Raw genomic sequence first — 22485 nt, 5'->3', positions numbered from 1 at the left:
CTGCATTGCCTCTTCATGGCTAGGTGGCTGGAGGGAAGATGATCTGATTTCAGATCATCACAGTGTCACGTAGGCAGGCCAAATATTCCTACATGTTCCCCAAGGCCTTTAGTTCAAATATAAACAGTATTAGTCTACACAGAAAGAGCATTTCTCAATTCTTTGGTCTTTCACTCCATCTCTGTACAAAAAAAATTAATGTCAGAAGACAGAAAAAACAGGTAGGATACCAATATTTAATTTTTTTAGTATCTCTTACGGATAGAAATTTTGTATTCCAAGAAGAGAATCAAAATTCTCTCTGAAAATACAAAATATCCAAAACTAAGCTATTTTATTCCATTATGTTTGAGGTAATTCTTCCTTAATTACTAAAGATCTAAAGAAAATACAAATACACATACCTACAGGTTCACACATGAGGACCGGCAATAGGATTGGAGTCACAACTAAAACTAGGCTTAATATAGATGGAAGGCAAAGTATATTTATGCCTGACTTCAGGTCCAGCTATTCACTCTTTCCCAGTCCTCTTTTATCTAAGAATGTGGCTAGAGGAACACAGTTAAGAAGCCATTTACTGCCAAACATTAAGATAACAGCTTTTGCTAAAAGACTTTGAAACCAGCTATCAAGTTGAGAACACATATACTGCTTTATGCAACAGAGGAAATGTCATTGTAAATCTTTTTAGGGGGTGGGGTTTTTGTTTTATTTCCCACCTCTTTGGAGGTAAATATCTTACACACCTTTTCAAGACCTTCTTCTTTGAGGCTGATAACATCTAAATCAAAATCTGTCCTTAAGCCATTGGTTTTGTTGAAAGTTATCCTGCCTGTGAGGCCTTCCCAGTGAGCCTATGGAGAAAGAAAAGACAATTCCAATAAATAAATATCTCTTACTTCCCTCCCCCACCCCCCCCCAAAAGAAAAAAATTTAATTCTTCCAAAATGGGATCATTAATTATTCATTTTATGTAAATAATTTACCTTGTGGCTGATTTTTGGCTTTAAATATTTTTATTTTCATTTTTTGCTAATTAAATCTACCTTTCCTTCTGTCTTCACAGACAATTTTTTAAACTACTTTCCATGCTAGGCAATAAACTCTTCTACTGAATGAGATACAAGACTGTTTTGTTTTCATTCCTCTATCATTCATGCATGAATTTCCCCTTCTGCTTCCCTACATGCCTTCCCCTTACAAACCCCCAAGCCTCATTCAATTTCACTAATGCCGAACGTCATTTTTCTGTCAGGAAATTTCATTCAAATAAAGGCTTGTTTCTGCAAGATGCTGATTCTTCTGAAACCACACTGACACAACAAAAATTGAGGTCAGTAAGTCAGCCTTCCAGAGCTTACTCCTTGCTTTTAATAAATTGCAATATCTTCATTTTTTTTATAACTTAAAGTCTACCTAGTTAAAAACTACATGAAAATAGAGGAGGGAATGCAAAAAACCAAAATTATCATCTTAAAAGGAACCAATATTAAAAACAGAACTACCTTTCTTTGCAGCTTTGCTACTATCATAATATTTTGCCTCTCTAGAAAGAGAGTTATTAGGAGTTATTTACAGTACAAGAGACTTGAATACTCTACTCTGTACTGTTCATCTTTAGCACCTTAAATCTCCTAATTTCCTTTAAATGACTATCTATCAGTATCTAAACAGCATATTAGGAGACCAAGGCCACATATGCTAATTCACCATAGAAAAATAAGAAAAAATTTTCACCAGGAAGTAAAATTAATTCTTGACTCCTTTGAACTTATGCCAGTTGTTAAATTTCTCATAATAAATTTGGGGTTTGTGGTTTCAGGCATTTCCATTTTTATGCCACAAATATTCTACACACCCCTAATTATCAATAAAAAAGCTTTATTTATATTGCAGTTAGTTTTCCCTTTGATGTTTCTTTGTTCCACCTAATACTTCAGGAAAACCCACTTTCAAATACAAATGTTACCCTGCTAGTTAAGCTGTTTATACGTAACAAGATGAGAGATTCCCATCTACTGAAACAAAAAAACAAAGAGAAAAGTAGAATCCAAACAGAATGAAAACAAAGAAAATAGGAATGCAGTGAAGCAGTATGCTTTACTGGGGACTTACCTCCTTAATGAGACTCATAAAACGTGTCCCAAAGCGCCAAGGTTTGTGGCGATTGCACTGTAGTGAACTGACAGTCATCTGTGGGAACTGCTGGACAGCCACTGACACCACATGAACTGCATCATACATTAGTGCTGCATCCGTCTGAAATTGGAATGACACCAGAACCATAAATACAAAACCAACACAAGACAGGCCAGCAGTAAGAGAAGGAAACAACAAATTAGCACTGCTCATTATTGTTAAAGGGAGAAATTTATCCAATTTCTTGTGTAGCACTGTAAAATGTAGCCTTATTGTCTAGCCATACATGAATTGTGTCAGGACCTTCAGTACCAGCTTTTCTCTTAAATGCTGAACCAAGGGGCAAAATAGATACCTTTCAGGATCACAGGAGTACACTAGTGTCTGATGACTCATGTTACTTTAAAAAAGTAGTGCATTAGAGCACAATGTAAATCACTGTATGCATGTTTGACTCAAGTCAACTATTTTTATGAGTGAGGTGATAGAATAAACAATTAGCAAGATGGCAAAACGTTAGCTATGAAGGAAAGTGTACAGACTAAGGAAGTAATGTATTTTATTTTGAAACTACAGACAAGATACATCCTCAAAGGTACTCAGTTGAGTCATTAATAACTTTTTAATGTGTATCAGTTTAAATCCTTAGAACAGAACTAATCAGTATCTTCAATAAATCAAAGGTAAATTAGAATTACACTGAAATGCACATTCATTTAGTAGTTTTCATGTCCCATCCTAAATAAACAGGCGGTTTAGATGTTTATGCTAAGTAATGTTGTATTAGCCATGGACAGAGACAGCCTCTCAGTGCACACTGTCATGCTGTACTGACATCTCTCTCCTGGTCTATTTGATAAACAGAGGCAAGCCTCAGAACCAAAAGCAAGAGAGGACCTTAGATTCAGCTGGTGGAAATGAATGCTATGCCATCTGCTCAGCATACCTTAGAGAAAAAGGACCTATTTCCCCTTCTCATTCACATAATTAGTGAGCTGTGAAATTAGTTCTTTAATGGATAGGAGACCTGGAGATTATTGCACTTGTCACAATACAATACAATGCAATACAAAATGAGCTTATATAGTGCCTTTCATGCTAATGCATTCCAAGGCTCTTTACAATAAAACTAAACATAAAAATGCAAAAATATTCTGCCATTATAGCCCATAAGCTACTGTTAAAGAGGAAAATATACGTTCACATTTAAATGGCTCTCTCAAGGAGATTTCAAAATTCAAAAGGAAATAAATCCTAATTTTCAAATAGCCAGTATGAAAGGTTTCAGTGATCTCAGGCGCCAAGCATTTTATGCAAGGGCTTCAAATCAGTCAGAAAATATTTCTGCTGCCAAATTGTTCATTATCTTCAAGGCATTAAAGCTTTTAAGGCAAGCTGATGTTTAACAAGGAGGCAGAAAAATGCCAAAGTGTTGGAATCACATGCTGAGTAAGCATCATCCAAAGCTTAATATTCTAGAAGCAGGACTTGGCAGTAGTTGGAGTCTAGACAACAGCTTTTTAAATAAACTACACAATAAGTACAACACGTAAATCTGACTCAGAAAGGAAAACTTTCTTATAATAAGTTACTCCCTTGTACTAATGAAGGAAAATTGAAAATACTATGAGACTTTAGCAAATGCAACCAAGAAGAAACAATCAGAAGTTCAACACCAACAATAACTGACTAATTAGATATAAATTTGGGCACAGAACTGTTCTGACTCATCAGCAGGAGTCAAGTGGACATTATGCCAGATGCAGAATAACATGGCTTTCTGTCAAATTCTATAAGCCACTGAGGAGGAAATATGTAGGATGACAAGACAGTCAACTCCAGCTGAAGAATTAAAAGATAGCCATTGCAGTTTTAGAAGTAATTCAAATTCTGGTAATATACTTCATATTTGATTGATGAATAATGCTTCACTGGAAATAAATCTAATTTAGACTGTACCTCTTTTAAAGGCATACAACATAAACTCACAACTGGCTAGAAGCAGAGCGCCCTAATTTATTTTTAGATACTACAGTATAAATCCCTTATTTACATAGGATGAGACTCTACAACACACTTACTATAAAAAGATTAAATATAAGCTTAAATGTTTTTACTGAATAAGACAGATGAAACCATATATTAAAAAATATATTGGTTTAGTGAGTCAATATTACACTCATCTAACTAGTTTTAATTGTTGATTTTCCTGCACACAAGTCAGGAAAAAACTCAAAGCATATCTTTGAATTTTCAGGTTGGGCTCCCCTCTTGGTTGGTCATTTTATCTTTCCTTTGAGAGACAGTAAGAATTAATAGCCATTGGCCTAGCTCTGCAATCTTGTTAATTAGGGCTTACTAAGCTGTATGTCTCCCTGTCATTTGTTCATGCTGCGTTCTGTTCCTTACGTCACAATTTTGGAACTATGCATTGTGGTGCAAGGAGGGCTGGGGAGTTCAGCAAAAGACTATTTGGAGATGAGGAAAAATGAAATTTTTAGCATTCTTTGTTTTACCTAAACAGACATTAGCAGTGTGGGAGGAAAAAGAGGTAGAAAATTCAGAAGTAATGGTTCTTGAATTTCAGATGGAAACCTGCTATAATAATTCTATTCACTGAAGCACACATAATAAAAGAAAATAACCTTATTGAAAAATAAGATTACTAATGTTCTAGTTAACTTTTACAAACCTAAACAATTATGTTGTACTTCACAAATTTATCTTGGAACAGTTTTTGAACTACAGTTTATGGGGCTTTTTGGTTTCACAATCCTACTTAGTTGCCATGATGACTTGCTTGGACACAGATAAACTCATCTAAAATATTGCTCTTGATACTGTCGTTTGTAGGTCTACAATTAATGAAGAAAAAAACATACAGAAATGAGATAGAGATGGGTGATTCAGATGTCAGGTGATGATGTCTGTGCCCACAAGTCTGTTTTTACCATTGACTCTGTCAAGTACCAAGAAATTTTTTAGCACTCAGAGGTGACAACCTAATCAGAGAAATAATTTCAGTCACAATACATTGCAAATAAAGAAAAACTACAAATCCATGTCTGATTTGTGTCCAAAACTTAATTGGATACTACACATTTCTTCTCAATGTTCTCTCATTCTTTTACCTCCTGTCTTGGTGTTATATTTGCCTCTATTTTTCACATGTGTTTCAGTATAATCACTTATGAGTCTTGTTAAATTACTTGCTAAATACTATCTAACAAATTATGTGCAAATATTCTAATCTCACTGTAAATGGGCTCTGATGGAGCTAGACTCAGTATAAAGAAAGTAGAAAAAGAGTAATCTCTATTATTAGAGAATCTGTTCTTTCTCCCTCAGTGTAGGAGGTGGTCTTTTTCTTCTCTTCCAAATCACACCCAAAAATGTCAAAGGCAAATAATAAACCCTAGTAGATACATGCTGTGAGGCACTGGAACTGGTTTCTCAGAGAAGTTGTGGATGTCCTCTTTCTGGAAGTGTTCAAGGACAGATTGGATGGGGCTCTGAGCAGCCTGGTCCAGCAGGTAGCATCTCTGCTCATGGCAGAAAGATTGGATCTAGATGATCTTAAAAGTTCCTTCCAAACCAAAATATCCTATGATTCTTTGATATTTGTCACACACACTCCTGTAATAGTTAATCGGTATTGTAAGGAGTGCATTAGTTTTGGGGGTTTGGAGCTGGGGAAGAATATTGGCAGAGTAGTGTATTTTTACTGGGTTTTAACCTATACGGGTGAATCTGATGTAGAAGAAACACACTACAACCGGGGTCTCAGCTGAGGAGAAATGATATAATTTTTAAAGATCTTCAGGATGGCTGTTAGTTAGATAAAAATCAGCTGAAAGTCTTGAAACCAAATGGGCTGTTCCTGCATTACAGATGCAACTTGAGATCTAAGTCTGTTTCTTAAGGCCTTCTAGGGAAAAAGAATAAAAAAAAAAAAAGAAAAAAGTGAAAGAATGGGCTTACACTATGACACATAGATAAAATTCAGGAAAGCCTGGCAGAACAGGCAAACCACAGCTGTCATAACCATCTTCAGACTTGCACTACATAAGAGTTCACTAATGTAATTTGATATCTGAGTCAAAAAACATGCTAACTACTTTCAAAACCTCTGTGCTTAATTAACTAGTAAAGGTTAAAAAAATTTGCAGAGTCCACATTTAATGAACATCTAATCATGACTTGCTTCTGCATCTTTTAGGCACCACCATGTTTTTGTATGACATTTCCAATTACCTCCATCAAACTATATGTAAATTCATGTAGTAATGAACCACTTCTCTCTGATCCATATCTCAGCTCTGCAGAATTATATTTGCATCAAAAAACAGGGTAGAAAATATTTCCATCATGTAATCAAGTTTAACGTCAGGATTAAGGATTGCTAGGCTAATTGTGTTTCTTGATGAGCTATACCAGAAAGAGTATACTTCTCAGACAGAAAAAAAAAATATATATATATATCTTCCAGGTTTTACTATAACAAAATGTAGTCCTTTATAATCTAGAGATAATGAAAAAAATTGAATTATTACATAGACGTGATCTGGAAGAACTTTCAATTACTCAAATACAGATAATCAAAAATAGCTTGAAAGCAGGAAAAATCTGAGGCTTCCAATTAAACATTGAATTAAGGTAATGTAATTATTTTCCCCTTAATCAAATTAATTACTAATAAAAATATATGATAAAACATGGTCTTCTACTTAAAAGGTTGTCTGTGAAGTACTTGAAAACCCAAAGACATTTTCTACATTGAGTGACATATGAAATAGGGTAATGGAAAAGAGAAGCTTAGTAAATTTATGTTTTACTCTTTAGTATTTGATGCAGAGTGGATCCTAGACAAGAGTGAGTTATTTGCAATATTAGTAGTTTATCTTCCCTAGATCAGAAGATTCTTGTATTTATAAATCTGATACTCAGGATATCATAACTGCCCTCCTTACTCTGCCATTTTTTTCAGTGACGGTGGGGAAATTTTTCTGAAGAAAAGAAGTCAAAGAAGAGGGCCAAAAAGAAACAAAACAAAAACCCAGTTCAGTTATCTCACTAAATTGTCTCCCTATCAATACAATTATTCAACTGCATAACCATTTGTAAAATGATTTTATTGTAAGTGTAAGGAATGAAGACTACCTCCTAGTAAGTAAGGTACATTTTTCCAGGGATCTATATTTTTCATATGAACTCGACTTTAGTTGTTTACATCGTGTTCAGTAAAAGCAAATGAATTAATTTCATACAGCTAAGCAGGTTTTGGGGCTTTTCAAGTAAAACCCCTTCAATGAGCTTGGAGAGCGAGCCAGGGGTCTTCCAAGCTCATTATTCTCTTCAAGATCATCTTTGTCTTCCTATCTTTACTCAGTCAACATTTACCCCTGTGAGATAAGTCCAACTACATTTAAAAGCTCAAACTATTCAGAGAGTTTTGCCTGGTGTCTGATAGTCATTGATTTATTCTGAAAAGTTTTGCCCATTATTTAAAATATTGCTTAAGCTCTTTTCAACTGTGACTTCAGTAGCTGCATCAAGAACAAAATTAAACTGATAGCAAATGCTCACAAATGTATACCTGCATTTGTTTTCTAGGTGAGCATGACAAGAGTATTCAGATAAATGCATAGAAGTGAAGGGACACTTTCACATTTTTTTCACCAAAGTCCTTGAAAATGTGTGAACATATTAAAAGTATGTTATATAAAGTCTTTAATCCATTGTGAGAATTATGTTATCATATAATACATCATTTTAGCATATAATACATCAATTACTGACTGAATTTCAGAATACAGTATCATTAGAAATAAACTTAGTTCAGAGTGACTGTGGTCACTCATTTTAAAAAGTGTTAAACTGCTCATTTCATACTGCAGCAAGATTCCCTCACTGAGCTTGTATTTATAGTACTTGCCCTTCCAACACTTTATAATGAGAATATTTTGTTCCCGTTTGTCAAAAAGAGTGTAAGTACACAAGACAGGGCATGTTCCAAAAGGACTGAATTTTCCATTGGCCTTTATACATTGTATTTTATTTCTTACACAAGAGTAATGCCTTGGCTAGAACACTGGATGCAAAGTCAGATTGTTTGGTTTGTTTGTTTTGGTTTTTTTTTTTCAGTCCATAATATATTCAGACTATTTGTAGTCAGGTCTGTGAAGGACAGAGGTGACACAGTACAATTTGAAGAGTAAGAACAGAAGCTCTTTCTTTAATCTGACAGCCTGGGAAAGTAGTAGATACTGGAGGTACAATGAAGAGGACAGACTAATCAAATTCCCTCCACAGCATAACCTCTTTAGGTAAAAGTAATATTATTTAGGAGGCACTACACAGTAAGGATTTACAATGGAATATTTACTCATTTCAAAGCCATCAAAAATGTCCCATAATCTCCTTAATCTGCTAAGCAGTACTTCTCCTTTGACAATTACTTATTCTTGTCTTTAATGACAACTTAACACACAATACATAATTATTAACTACAAAACCTTGAATAAACGGCACATTTCATAAACAAATAAAACATTCTCAGGTTTTGTTCCACCGAACTCCCTACCACCTGCCTTTCAGTTTTCCCCATATTAGTCTTATGGTTTACATTATTTCCATTGTTAGCACAGTGAACAGTAATTATTGCCATTGTGATCATAGGGAACTTTTCCAGGTGTATTAAAGATCACAGAAACCAAGCATGGATGCAAAAAATAACAAAATAAAAAACACCAAATAAATCCAATAGGAGTAATTTTATCTTACTAACAGAAGATTAGGTTGTATTAGTTTTAAATGTCTTTAGCAAGCACTAAAAGAACTCCACAAGACCATCAGTAAAAGATATTTCAGTTAGACGATGCCTGACAAATGTGGTATTATGCACAGAAATTCCAGGGACCTAACATACTGCTAATACTCAGCGAAAGCTCTCCTACATGCAAGGCAATTATAACAAGTGAATGAAATTAAGAAGAAATGGCTTGCAAAACTAGTTCTTCCCCTCCTCGGCTAATAAAATCTATTGCCCCTGAAATCATTTCACTTAATTTTCACTTGCTAACACATCCCACAAAACCATTTTGCTGAGTGAGATGTAATAAATCTCTCAACCTGGGATTAAATTTTACTGGTTTATGAACTGTTAAATTGCATTGTATGCTTATTAATGCTCATGTTTTCTTACTTCTTGACACATTTCCAACTCCACCCTGGGGTACAATTAAGAAAATGGCACAGATATGTTTTTTTACACCAAAAAGTGCATTTCAATGGGGAGCAAGACATGAGCACCAGTAAGCTATAAACAATGTTCATCTAACTTTTTAAAAAATCAATTAACACCTTTTTTTTTTCAAAATAAGATAATACTTCCATTGAATAATTATCATATTAAGGCACAGATGCTTAGATTATTGTCTAAATATTTAGGGGTGTTGTGAATTTCAACAGGGTGTTGGTTTAACAAGGATATGTATGTGATTTTAAGTACAGACAAAACATACACAAATCATTTTCGCCATCATCAAAACACTTGTCTTAATACTCAAACAAAGCAAATTATTTCATATATTAACAAAAAAAAACGTATGCTAACAAACTTTTATTTAATCTAGGAAAAGTGAACTGGCCAGATAATTGTATTTTTGAAGTAACATTTTTTCTTACAGAAAGACAAAAGAAAATTAAAGATTTCCTCTTTTGCCTCATGCCCACATAGTTTCATCTCCAGTTAGAAGAGAAACAGCAATGTGGAACATGAAATCATGACAAATTTTTAGAAAATGCCACCAGAACAAAAGAATAGAAAAAGCACTCCCAGTGAAAGTGATGTTGTTGCCATGTTTCTTGCCGTTACATTCTCATTATACAGGAAAGAATATGCAGTCTTTTATTGACAGAATATAAACGTATTTCCTGGGATAAAAGTGTGAAGATAGAGAACCTTTTTCACCTCACAGATGAATCTCAGATAATTATGTACTTTGACAGAATATTTAAGGTGTTAAGAACCTGGAAGTATCTGAAAATCTGTGAGGTTTGTAATCACTTACTGCAGCTTCATTTTAACTTATTGCAGGTGAAACGTTCAGACAACTTGAAATCTTGAAATAATTGGCACAGGAAATGTAACTTAAACACAGGTTTTCCCAAAGTAGGAACAGCAGAAGTATTTATGCCAACTGCTTGACCTTTGACTGAAGATCCGAATTTCATTTATCAAATAAGTAATTAAGGAATCTTTTCCGTCCGACCATGCAGGAGCCACCTGGCAGTCACATTCGCACCACCTGAGCAGCCACACCCCGCACGCTCACACAGTCAGAGGGGGTTTTCTTGCCGGCTCGATCCTCGGTTTCCCACAGCAGTCTCAGACGTCCCAATCCGAAAAATAATTTAATCTTTGTGCAGTAACTAAATAACAAAATAATAACTCGACCTGGGTGCCTCCGAGAAGGAATCCCGAATCTAGGAACCCCTGGGCTTTTATAAGCTCACAGTCACTAACGGGCGATGCTCTGGGGTGATGGGCTCCCGCTGTCCCTGAGTGTGCGGTCCCCCGGCCGGCGACGCGGATCCCCGCGCCCTTTGTCATGCAGAGAAGCGCCAGTTCCCGGCCTCTTGCCTGGGGCTCCCACCACACGGAGCTCAACCTCCAGCTTGCACCGCAGCTTGCGAACCGAGCTAGCTGCACCAAATGGACTTCCCAACAGTAAAAAAAGTTTGAGAATATTTAGAGGTGCATCTTTGACTTCAATGTCTGATTTTGATTGGATAACAGTCTGGTTTTAAAATCAGTCTCTCTACCCAGGGTTTGCTGTTCTGATATAAGGTTAAGGTGTGACTGATTTTCTGAATTTTCTGATTAACTTATTCTCACCCATCTTAAACTCAACCGTTTATTTGAAAGGTTACCGATAATTAACTGGTAATTAACCAGTGCTCGGGGTGGTTTATTTCTTTCCAGTAAAAGAAAGTGGAAAAAATTCCCAATATAAATCATTCAGCCTACATGGTCATCTGCATTTAACTGAAATAATGGAATAAATTGTTAATGTTATGGGGGCTGGGAGATGGGGGTTGTGAAGAAAAAGTTTTCAAAAATAGCTTTATATTTTTTAGAAATGAAATTTTTTTCTATTTTCTGCTTTCTGACTAACAAGGCCACACAGAATGTGAGTTCAAAAGACCCTGTAGATATCACATCATAAATTCTAGTGATCCAAGAATAAAATTATTGTTAGTATATTGCTTGCAATAACAAAGGTCATCTGACTGCATAAACACTTGTAGAATGTACTTAAAATATACAGTTGGGAACAAGGTGTTATGATATTTCTATGTAGATTCTATAGGATTTGTATATATGTGTTTCCATATAACCTTAAAACCAAATGTAATATTTCCAGGTGAAAGATATTCTGAAATACTTTCTCAGTCTTTCTTCTGAACTTGAGAAATTATAGAATGTACTATAATACTTTTTGCCATAAAATACCCCATCAACACTCTTTCATATACCTTAGGGACAGATAGCAAAAACCTAATTACCAGGAAGAATGGGTCATTATTCGGTCTTTGGTAGTCTATTTCTTCCATCTATTCTCCAGTTCAGAAAATCAATATGATTGTGATCACAGAAACTCCATCAACCACATCCACAATAAAGACCTGACTGCTACTATTATATTAGCTCAGTATTCAAGGCTTATCACATCAATGAAAATTCCTTCTGCATGACCAATTCATAAGTAATTACAGAAAGATCCTACTCAGCATTTACATTCAATACCTTTGTATCTGGGTGCAAAAGGAAGGTACACCTGACAATGCAAATGAGATGCAAGAAGCTCGAATAATCCAGAGTTTAAATGTAAATCTGATCAAAAATTTAGGGGAAACCACACACATTCTACATTTTTGTATCCTGTAAAAATTATACATTGTTTGAGAATTTCAGAGATTTCATAACTTCAAATCTTGTAGATAAAATGATAAAAATAAATGTATATTGATGACTTTGAAATACAGGCAAAAGAGTTCTGAGTATTTATAATAAATTACCTTCTCCTTATTTCACCAAGGTGTGTTTAAATTTCTCTCTCCTTAGAAAGAACTGATGATACAGATTTTAATATCCTCAGCAAAAAAAATATATGTACAGCCTTACATAGTTCATGTTTGCAGTAGAAAATAAATTCTTAAGCAGAGTAAAGCATAACTAACCCACAAAAGAGTATAAATGTCTTTTAAAACAGTATTCTTATTTCTGTCAGTCTTCTGTGTTTCTTTTATTAATTTACATCCTATGGGTCTCTTCTAAAGAAGTATTTTTTTTTCTTCTCAACTAGCACCTTCTTAAAAGCAATAATACTGAAAAGAAAAAGTAATAAAAGACACAACTGGCTTGTGATTTAGAAAATCAATCTTTTATTTAGATTTAAAAAGCAGGTGTTTTTATGTGGAGGGGGTTTTCTTTGGGTTTGTTTTGGAGTTTAGGCGTTTTGTTTTGTTTCATTTCAGAAGCATATCTATTTTTATAGTGGTTTTTTTTTAATTTTTTAAATCTTTTATCAACTTCTCTGCTATATGCAGATTATCTAGACAGATTACAGAATGGCAAAGTGACCTTGCAATATTACATTATTTTTCTTTGTCATTGTGCCTCCGCCAGCTGCATTTCACTGTATAATTACTTTTTTGTTTCATTGAAGTTCTCCATTAATTAAAAATTATCTCAGGAAAAAAAAACTTTTAATGGTGTTATAATGTTAGTTCTAATAATCAGATTCTCACAAATTGTTGACACCAGCTTCATGATCAGAGTAGACCCAGAATTCAATGCATAGACATATTTGCATTAGACACATTATTTTTTACTAAAATTGGCTAATGCTAAGTCAAATTATTCAGTTATTGAAAAGCTGCATGCTAATTTGTGACACTACTTTTCCAGGATACCTTCTAAAAATGCACTCATAAAACCAGCTATCTCAGACTATTATTCTAAAATTTTAACAAAAAACAATTACCTAATTTTAGCACAGCTTCAAATTGTGAAGTTTCAGGAAAAGCTGAGTAACATTTAAGGGGAACCTCAATGACTGATGCTGAGAGATACCTTGACACTGAAAGTTTATTTGAAATTGTAGGTATGTTGAAATCCTTAAATAGCAAAGCACACAGAAGTTAAAAATATATAAAAAACCTAGGCTAGACAAATAAACAAAGTAAGAAAAAGAAATATTGTATGTTACATTTTCAAAATTTAGGATTCACTTGTAGTAATTCAATGCTAAAAGTAATACAGCTTACTAATAAGAACAACTCAAACTAATATTTCTATCATGTTAGATGTAGCTGCTCTTCTGGTGAATATAAGAACAAGTCACAATCTTTATAGTGATCAGATTTTATTTTTTCTATTAATATGTATTTGAATCTTGCTATTTTCAATAATATTTGTACCAATAGCCAGAATCCAAACTCATCCAATGATCCATTTTAGAAATTTTGGAACTCTCCCTAAGCACAGTTCATTTTCAAAAGGATATTTATATCATAAAGCCAGCTGATAGTATATAATTATCATAATTACTAAACCAAAAATAGGAATTGAAAACTGAATATTTTTTCAGCTTTTTCAGTACTACATCAGGATTCCATCCATCAGGATAACAGTCAAATTTCTGCACTGTATCAAAATCTACATTTAAAAATAAAAATATGTCCAAGCTGAGCCAGAAGATTTAACAATTTCTTTGCATACCTCCAACTAATCTGTCGAGAATTTACTTTTCCTGAAGTATACAAATACCTCTTAACTATGCTTTAGCAAGACTTTAAAACATATTTTTCATACCATTCATCTTTTTTTTAGATGTTAATCCTTTATTTTTCAGAATATTGTCCATGTCTGAAATTCCAGACTGTAAGAAAGAAGAACAGAGGAGAAGGAAGAAATTGGAGGAAATATGGAAATATGGTTCTACTTCAACCTCAGTTTCACCAGGATTTCTGGTTTTCTTATTCATATTCACAAACAACACTCCTAGCCAAATGGCCTTTGACAGATAAAGCAATATACCAGTCTTGTCTCTAAAACTAAGTGGAAGTGATTATTGATTGGGTATGGAAAAAGATACAGGAAAAAATATTATATTGGTATAATCCCCAGATACTGAGAAAATTCAAAAGAGTGTCATAAAATTAAAATCATAAAGGATCACATTTAACCTAGATACCTAAGTAATGATCTTATTGAAACAGGTGGTTTTGCAAAGAATCTTATACGGAAAACATTCAATCAGGTTAACACTTTTATCATCTTATTTTCTTCATCTATTATTTCCTAAAAACTTTTTCAGGGGCAGTGGAATGATACATAATCATAGAGGGAAAAATATTTCTCCTGAAGTAGTTAATCTATTAACGTCTGCCCTTGATCAAAAAAAAAACAAAAAAACAGATGTCAGTGTGCCATGGATGTTTGGGAAAACCTTTTCTGACTGGTCACGAATGGCTCGAGACATCAGGCAGCATACAAATTATATCTGCAAGACAGTATTTTCTTAATTTTAACATGATTATCTTTTTCATCTGATAGTCTAATTAAATGGGGAAGGTCTGAGCAATCTAAAAAGGTAGACATTTCAAGCTCTCAAAATTCTCAACATTTTGATTTCTTTGAAATTTTAAATCTAATACTTAATTGAAAGCATAACAAGAAATTATCCAGTTATAAAAACTGCAAAAAGGCTTTGAGTTCTGAAAAGGTACAACTATTTGAAAATTCATCAGAAAGAAAGAAATGGAAAAGAATTATTTCTGCAGAGAATTATTTCTGCTTGAGTCCTTTATATTGAAAGATATCTAAGGAGAAAGAAGCTATCCATATAGCATAGAAACTGAAGAATCTCACCCCACTGAGCTTTAGTTTGCAACAAACACTGACACAGGAACAGTGAAGTTTGACGCCAGTGTCATTAGCAGGATAAGACTGCCAAAGATAGGTAGGAAGCACTAGTCCATCACTTCTCAATTCTCGTAACTTCTTACTATGTTTTCTATAGAACTGCTGATGTAAATTATGTGGAACTGTTTCCCTCTTGCAAGTGTATTTCCACAAATAACCTGATGTATAAGAGTCTGCTTCCATAAAAAATTAGTTAAATTAATTTGATTCAAAGTCAAATGCTTTCAACAGGCTTGTTTTGATATTTTAAACAAGTAATAAGTCTATATCATTTACTTTCTTTTCTCTGTGTGGCTTTTCCTATGACTATTTTTGGTTTAGTCTGTCACCAAAACAAAAACAACACTTGTCCACTTATTTTCCTCTTATAAGACTTGCTCTCTCAATAATTTTGTAATGCTTCATTACTGTGAAATGTTTGCCACAGGTGTTATTTTTGAACAGGAGTGAGCTTTTGAACTGACTCTCCTGAAGTGTGACACCACAGACCAGTGCTCTGGTCCACATCATAGAGCAGTCTCCTAATGCATGAACCACACTCTTTCAAAATAAAATTCAGTGAAAGATGTGATTGAGGGCTGTACTTTATGTGATACATCTGCTAATTGTCTTTGTCCAAAGGAATGGACTAGAAATATTCTGAAGCAAAATAACTGAAAATACTATAGTGTGAAATAAGAAGAGTCATGATTTTGGCACCAACAGCGTTGCTTTATGGGCTGCCTCCAATGGGCCCCTTCACTTATTATAGACATGTTACAGCTAAATTTTAGTGATCGCTTGAGAAAATCTGATGCCATCTTCAGGTTTATTCTATTTTGTTATTATTCTGAAAATTTTAGTCTTACCTTCTCTTCATCTCCAACTCAAGTGCGCAAATCCTGACTCTGTTTATTCAAAGAAAGAAAAAGAAAAAAACCCCAACACCTCTGATTCAAAACAAACAAACAAACAAAAAATCATCTGCCCTGAAGGATGTCAGCTACTCATTTGAAGTATGAGGAAGTGAAAAACAGTAAATGAAACATTTTCAACTCTACAAATATGAAGAATGGAGAAGTAGCATGTATATGCAATTTATTTATAGAAGATAATAGCTTTTTATAGTGGTCAATAGAGGGTTTGGTTGAAAGCCATTTGTCAGACTGCACACATGCACAAGATTTGAAGATGGGAATGGTTGCCTTTGGCTCTAGCTGTTAAAAACCAGTTATCAATCTTCATCTAAGCCTTCGAGGAGCTGCTCTTGGTGAGCAATCGATATTGCATTTACCACAATAGCTCATTTAATTATTTTCATCCTAAATATCCTGTCAGCAAGGAGAAAGTCTTCCTGATTTTAATTAATTTTGAGATCATTGATTTTTTGGCTTTTCCTTTCTTCTGATTACACATGCAGACACAAAGGCACAGACACACACTTTTAGCCTGCAGGCTATGTAAGATGTATGACAAGTCCTTGGTGAAAACCCTGCATATAACTGTACTACTCCTAGATGACATGTAGCTTTATTTTTAAATCTTTAACTATCAGCTGCTGCAAATGAGCCTCTGGCATCTAGACACAGTTGGTCAAAACAGTAAATTGAAAAGCATGTTTGCTGAATAGTTTTCAATTAAAGAGTGCTTAAATCAATAGGCAGTAGGATATCACAGCCACAAGCTTTCTTTAAGGTTCCAGAGAAACACAGAAAATGGAAGTGAGAGAACTGAAAATAGCAGTGAAAATCATGAGCTTACATCATATTTAAAAAAACCCAAAACAAACCAACCAAACAAAAATGTTGTGTTTATGGCTACCATTAACATCCATATAAAGTAAGATATACACAGGTATGCCCCAAAATGCCGCAGCAGTGAAAAGAATTCAAAAGATTTATTTGAAGGCAAGAACACTAAAAATCTTACAAAGCAAAACCTGGTTGTGCTTCCAGAGCACGGGGCCTAACGAAAGGCAAAAATCTTTTTTTCATTCCCAGGCTTTATCATCAGCTGTAACCTCCCTTCCCCAGGCTCACTGCCAGCATGCCTCCTCCCTCCCCCCCTCCTTAACACTGTGAGGACTTATCTCTCCTCAGATTAGAGAGATACTGCATTTGTTTTCTCTGGTATGCAGAGAAAAGGGAAAGAAAAACATCTAGCTATTTATGAGAAAAGTACTCTTAGGCAGGAAAGTCTTCCTAAGTGAAAAACGGGTTCTAGTTTCCCATTACAAAATCTTTCAAAAAGGATACCTATCCCTACCCCAAAAATAAAAATGCATTAGGCTCTAGAGCACTGTGTCACATTTTCCCCATGTTAAATACTAGAAACAAACCAGACAGGACACAAATTTTTCAGAACAGCCATAAAACTTTCTAAAAGACAAGCTCTTAACAGAAATGCAAGAAAAAAGGTTCAGACAGAATACCTCATAAGAATAATGTATCTTACATGTGAGAATCCTTTCTTCCTATTCTCAGAGAAAATTGTTAACCCTGTTCATCCCTACATCATAAATTGGTAAGATGAGTGCTTCCAGGCTCCCCAGCAAAAGCCTGGGAATCAGGAAGTGGAACTCAGACAAAAATCCAGCTTTTCTCTTAGAATTACATTAGTATTTCTATCTGAAAGACTTAACAATGAGGTAACAAAAGATTGCTTTGAACTGAAAGAAAAAATTGAATTGCTACTCTTGGTCTGTACATAGAACAACCCATATTGGGGATTCTCCTGCATAAGGAAAGTGTCCCTTTAAAAAAGAGGAAGTCACCACTCAAAAAAACCCCACTCAATTAAAAATATGAATAGCTGAAAAATTGTATATCTGGTGTGTAAAAGATCAGATAGATTAATGTCAGTCATATGTGTAGCTTGTAATCTCATTTGTGCCACTTCCACCTTTTCAGGAAAATAAGAGGGAAAAAAACCCCCACAAATCTGTAGTAAACAAATAGGTAACTACACCAATGAAGAGTGTCTAAGATCTATATACATCCTAGACTTGTTAAAACCCTCTTCATTCATAGCTCCACTGCCAGAGGTTATTTTATTTGTAGCTAATAATAAACCAGTTATATATGGTCATTCTGATTTAACATGACATTCTTCACTATCTTTCCCTGGAAATGATAAAAATTTCCTTTAGAATGAACCCATTCATTTCTTTATCTAACCCCGTACAACTTAAATCATGTAGCTGAAATCTGAGAAGCAAGTGGAGTTAATTACTTTTTCTTTACAAACTTAAAAACAAACAAACAAGGCATTTGACATTATTTTAGTTTGTTAGAATCTGAACAAAATTGTCAGATTGAAGGATAAGTAAAATATCAAAACTGTGTTCTCCTTGGATAAACTATTCCTTTCTAAATAGTTACGTATTAAAATTCTGAGATAGTTACCATCTCTGCCACAATCCATTAAGGAGTGTATAGCATTAACACAGCTGAAAGAATTTGGAAAGTAGATGTTTGTTTGAAAAATGAAAGGTGGGAAAAATAAAACCAGGAAGCAGTTCTGTACTTCAGAGACAAATGCAGTTCCTCTCATGGATGTTCCTTGGGGAAATAAACAGTAGCAGCAAGGCCAAGTCAAGAAAGCTCTCTGAGAAGCAAAGCAAGATTTTAAAGTACTCTACCACATGCTCACATTCCTTTGGGAACTGTTATCTTGCTCAAACAAATCCAACTCACTAAAACTGACAGTTGTGCCCTGTTCTTTATTCTTAAAGGATTAACATTATGCAAAAAATATGAAGTGAAAGTATCTTTCAAGAGGCAAACTGAGAGACTGTCTAATCACTGCTGCTAAACAAGGGAGTGTATACTGAGACTCTACTTGCTTTTTCTTGTGTATGACTAGCACAAGAGATCTAAGACACTGCTTTTTCCAGATGGTTTACATTCTAAGAGAGAAATAGGAAACTGAGCCACCAAATTACCCTTAGAGAACAGTAAATATATGAAAAAACCTCTTAAAAACTGAACACCTGTTAAGATACTCTTCTGAATATTTCAGAGCTATTATTTGGATGTACATAATACACATGGATTTGTGTATGAATATTTTCCAAATGTACTGCTTTTAAACCATTTGATCCCATTGAACTGTAGCTTTAGAGAACATATTGAAATACAATTCATTTATATGACATCAGCCATTTAAAACCTACCAGGAGAGCTGTGAACTAAAAACAGTGCTTTATCTGGTTATCCTGAGCTTAGAGGAAGCCTAGACATACAGCTTACATTACATATCCTACTTTTGAGAGTAAGACTCCCTTGAAAAACTTCAAGCACTTTAAAAAGTTAAAACCCAAGATCTGAATGGAAACCATACTCTTCAATTTCTAAGACACAAATCAAATTTTATTATACAATTACAATAAGCTCTAATCCTCCCAAGTGAAGTCCAACGGTTTCATTTTAGAAAATTGTACTCAGAAGATGTACAAGATGGTTCTCAACTAGGGTGATCCACAAATATGGATTTCTGTCTCTGCTAAACAAATTGTTCTCTAGGTGAACTGCAGCAAGTCCTCAGTTTCTAAAAGAGTAGCAAATATGTGTTGCTTTATTTAAAGAATGATTTCAGATATACAAATGAAAAACAACAGATCAAAAATATCTCAAAGACAAACACTGCTGTGAACAAACATCAGTTGAACACTGTACTAGTTTTCTTAATCACATTCACTCTTCACTATGAGAGGTGGGTAAGGGAACAGGAGATGTCCCACATTTAGCATTTATCTGAAGAACCTGGATAATAAATTAAACATCTTACATTAATTGCAATAGACCAGGCAGATCAGAAAATACACTTGAGCTTATTACAATAATTAAAAAAATAGAAGTGAAAAATTTTTTGTCACAAGAACTTTATGTTTTCCTATTTACTTCAAGATTTTGCAAAACAAAAAGGAGATGCAGGACATACCTTAAGAAAACTAGAAGTTAATTAGATTTCTAAAACTGAAGATGCAAAGCCCATTGAGACATTTTCTCTTTGCATATAACCATTTTAATTTTCAACAGGAGTTAGGCAGAAGGCAATATTTCACAGCCTTAGCATGCATTCTGACTGCCTCATCAGCCATAAACTCATAAACATTCATAGAATCAGTTGGGTTGGAAGAGACCTCTGAGATCATCAAGTCCAACACTTGAACCCACCTCACTTTGATTGCTAGATCATGGCACTCAGTGCCATGTCCAGTCTCACCTTAAAAACCTCCTGGCTCGGAGAATCCACCACCTCCCTGGGCAGGCCATTCCAATGCCTGACCACTCTCTCGGTAAAGAACTTCTTCCTGATATCCAACCTAAACCTCCCCTGGCAGAGCTTAAGCCCATGGCCTCTTGTCCTACTGTTGGTTGCCTGAGAGAAGAGGCCAATCCCCACCTGGCTATAACAACCTTTCAGGTAGCTGTAGAGAGTGATAAAGTCTCCCCTGAGCCTCCTCTTCTGCAGGCTAAACAATCCCAGGTCACTCAGCCTTTCCTCATAGGACTTGTGCTCAAGTCCTTTCACCAGCCTCGTTGCTCTTCTCTGGACCTGCTCCAGCACTTCAATACCTTTCCTGAACTGAGGGGCCCAGAACTGAACACAATACTCAAGGTGTGGCCTCATCAGCACTGAGTACAGGGGAAGGATCACTTCCCTTGTCCTGCTGGCCACACTATTCTTGATACAGGCCAGGATCCCATTGGCCTTCTTGGCCACATGGGCACATTGCTGGCTCATGTTCAGTCTCCTGTCTATCCAAATCCCCAGGTCCCTTTCTGCCTGACTGCTCTCCAGCAACTCTGTGCTCAGCCTTTAGCACTGCATGGGGTTATTGTGGCCAAAGTGCAGGACCCGGCACTTCGCCTTGTTAAACCTCATCCCATTGGAATCAACCCAACGCTCTAGACTATCAAGGTCCTTGCACCCACTCAAAGTATGACAACAACAAGCTTTTACACATTTCTAAATGTATTTTACTATCCCTGTCTTCCCTATTCTGGATCCAGCCATGCAGGATTGTTCCATTCCTGTAATGAAATCACTGCACAGTAATTCATTAAGAAATTTCAGCATTATTTGGAAATTAGCACCTATACAGAGGCTTGTTTCCTCAGACATTCTTGCACATGTTTACTGAAGTTCAACTCCCTAACCTTTATCTTGAAGGACTTGACACTAGGATCACATAGAAACCCTAATGTGACAGAGAATGCCTCAGGAAAGATAGCGTCCAGATTCACTGGCGCTAGAGATCTTTGAAACAAGTGTGTGTGTGTGTGTGTGTCGCTCGGCTTCGCGAATGAAGATTTGGGAAGGGCTGTCCCCCCACGTGGGTGTGCCCTTCCAGCCTGCGCAGTGGATTTTAGGTGAGGCTCAGCGTGCGCAGAACTGGCCCCACCGTTTAAGTCCTGAGGTTCATCTGCCACTGCCGAGCGAGCTTGGACAGTAACAGTGAAGTCCTCAGGACTAGAACCTACAGCACCTGGCATTTCCCAGGAGGTCTCCCATCCAAGTACTAATCTGGGTCTGACTCTGCTTAGCTTCCGAGATCTGATGGAATCGGATGTCAGGAAGGCATTTAACTGCCCTAGCTCGCTCGGCCATGGCAGAAGAACCTCAGGACTTAAACAGTGGGGCCAGTTCTGCGCACGCTGAGCCTCACCTAAAAAATCCACTGCGCAGGCTGGAAGGGCACACCCACGTGGGGAGAGCCCTTCCCAAATCTTCGTCCGCAAAGACAAGCCACACACACACACGCACACATTTTGAAACAACTGACTAAGATGCAAAAAGGTCAAGTGCAAGAGAAAAAAGAATTTCTAGAAGCAGGACAATGAAGAATGAGAGTCTATTATCTCTGCTTGAAACGCAGTGAGAACGTACCTGTCTGTCCAAATATAAAATTTTGTCAGTTCATACTTTGTAATAGAAAAAAAGGCAAGGAGAGGGGAAACCTCAAACACACATGGCACACACACACAAATTACATTTACTTACTGAAAGACTACTAAAATAGTAGCCACTAATACTAACATGTAGCATACAGAGAAATAAGAAAATCTATCAATAATGTATTTTAAATTGGTCCCAGCTATGCTAAGCAAGAAGTGTGATATCAATACACACACAAACGGACAATAAACCAGTTAGATCAAGGAAAGGATAAAAGACTCAGGGAGATTATCTCTTTTGCTTATACTGGAAATCTTTCTTACCTATAGTATAAAAAGAAATGAGAAAGAAGGGTTAAGCTAATTTTACTACCTTAGTAGTAGCTCCTCAGGGTGAGTGCAGTAGAGATGTTTATGCAACTAAAGCTGCTTTAGCTGCAGGTACAAATAAAGTGCCAGAATAAATGA

At 35.5% G+C, this 22485-nt stretch overlaps 1 protein-coding gene across 3 annotated transcripts in view; it reads right to left on the bottom strand.

Annotated features, from left to right (window-relative positions):
* Positions 1-22485, bottom strand: part of GRIK2 (glutamate ionotropic receptor kainate type subunit 2) — a 389366-nt gene that overhangs the window by 179426 nt on the left and 187455 nt on the right. For all 3 annotated transcript variants that reach the window (XM_071548811.1, XM_071548810.1, XM_071548812.1), the window contains exons 8-9: positions 2119-2262; positions 750-857 (exon numbers count right to left, since the gene is read on the bottom strand). In XM_071548811.1, the coding sequence (XP_071404912.1) occupies positions 750-857; positions 2119-2262 (252 nt within the window). The remainder of the gene's footprint in view (positions 1-749; positions 858-2118; positions 2263-22485) is intronic.

Source organism: Pithys albifrons, chromosome 2, assembly GCF_047495875.1.
Source record: "Pithys albifrons albifrons isolate INPA30051 chromosome 2, PitAlb_v1, whole genome shotgun sequence".
Taxonomy (NCBI): Eukaryota; Metazoa; Chordata; class Aves; order Passeriformes; family Thamnophilidae; genus Pithys; species Pithys albifrons.
Note: the sequence above shows the minus strand (reverse complement) of the source record. Positions and strands in the feature narration are given on the sequence as shown.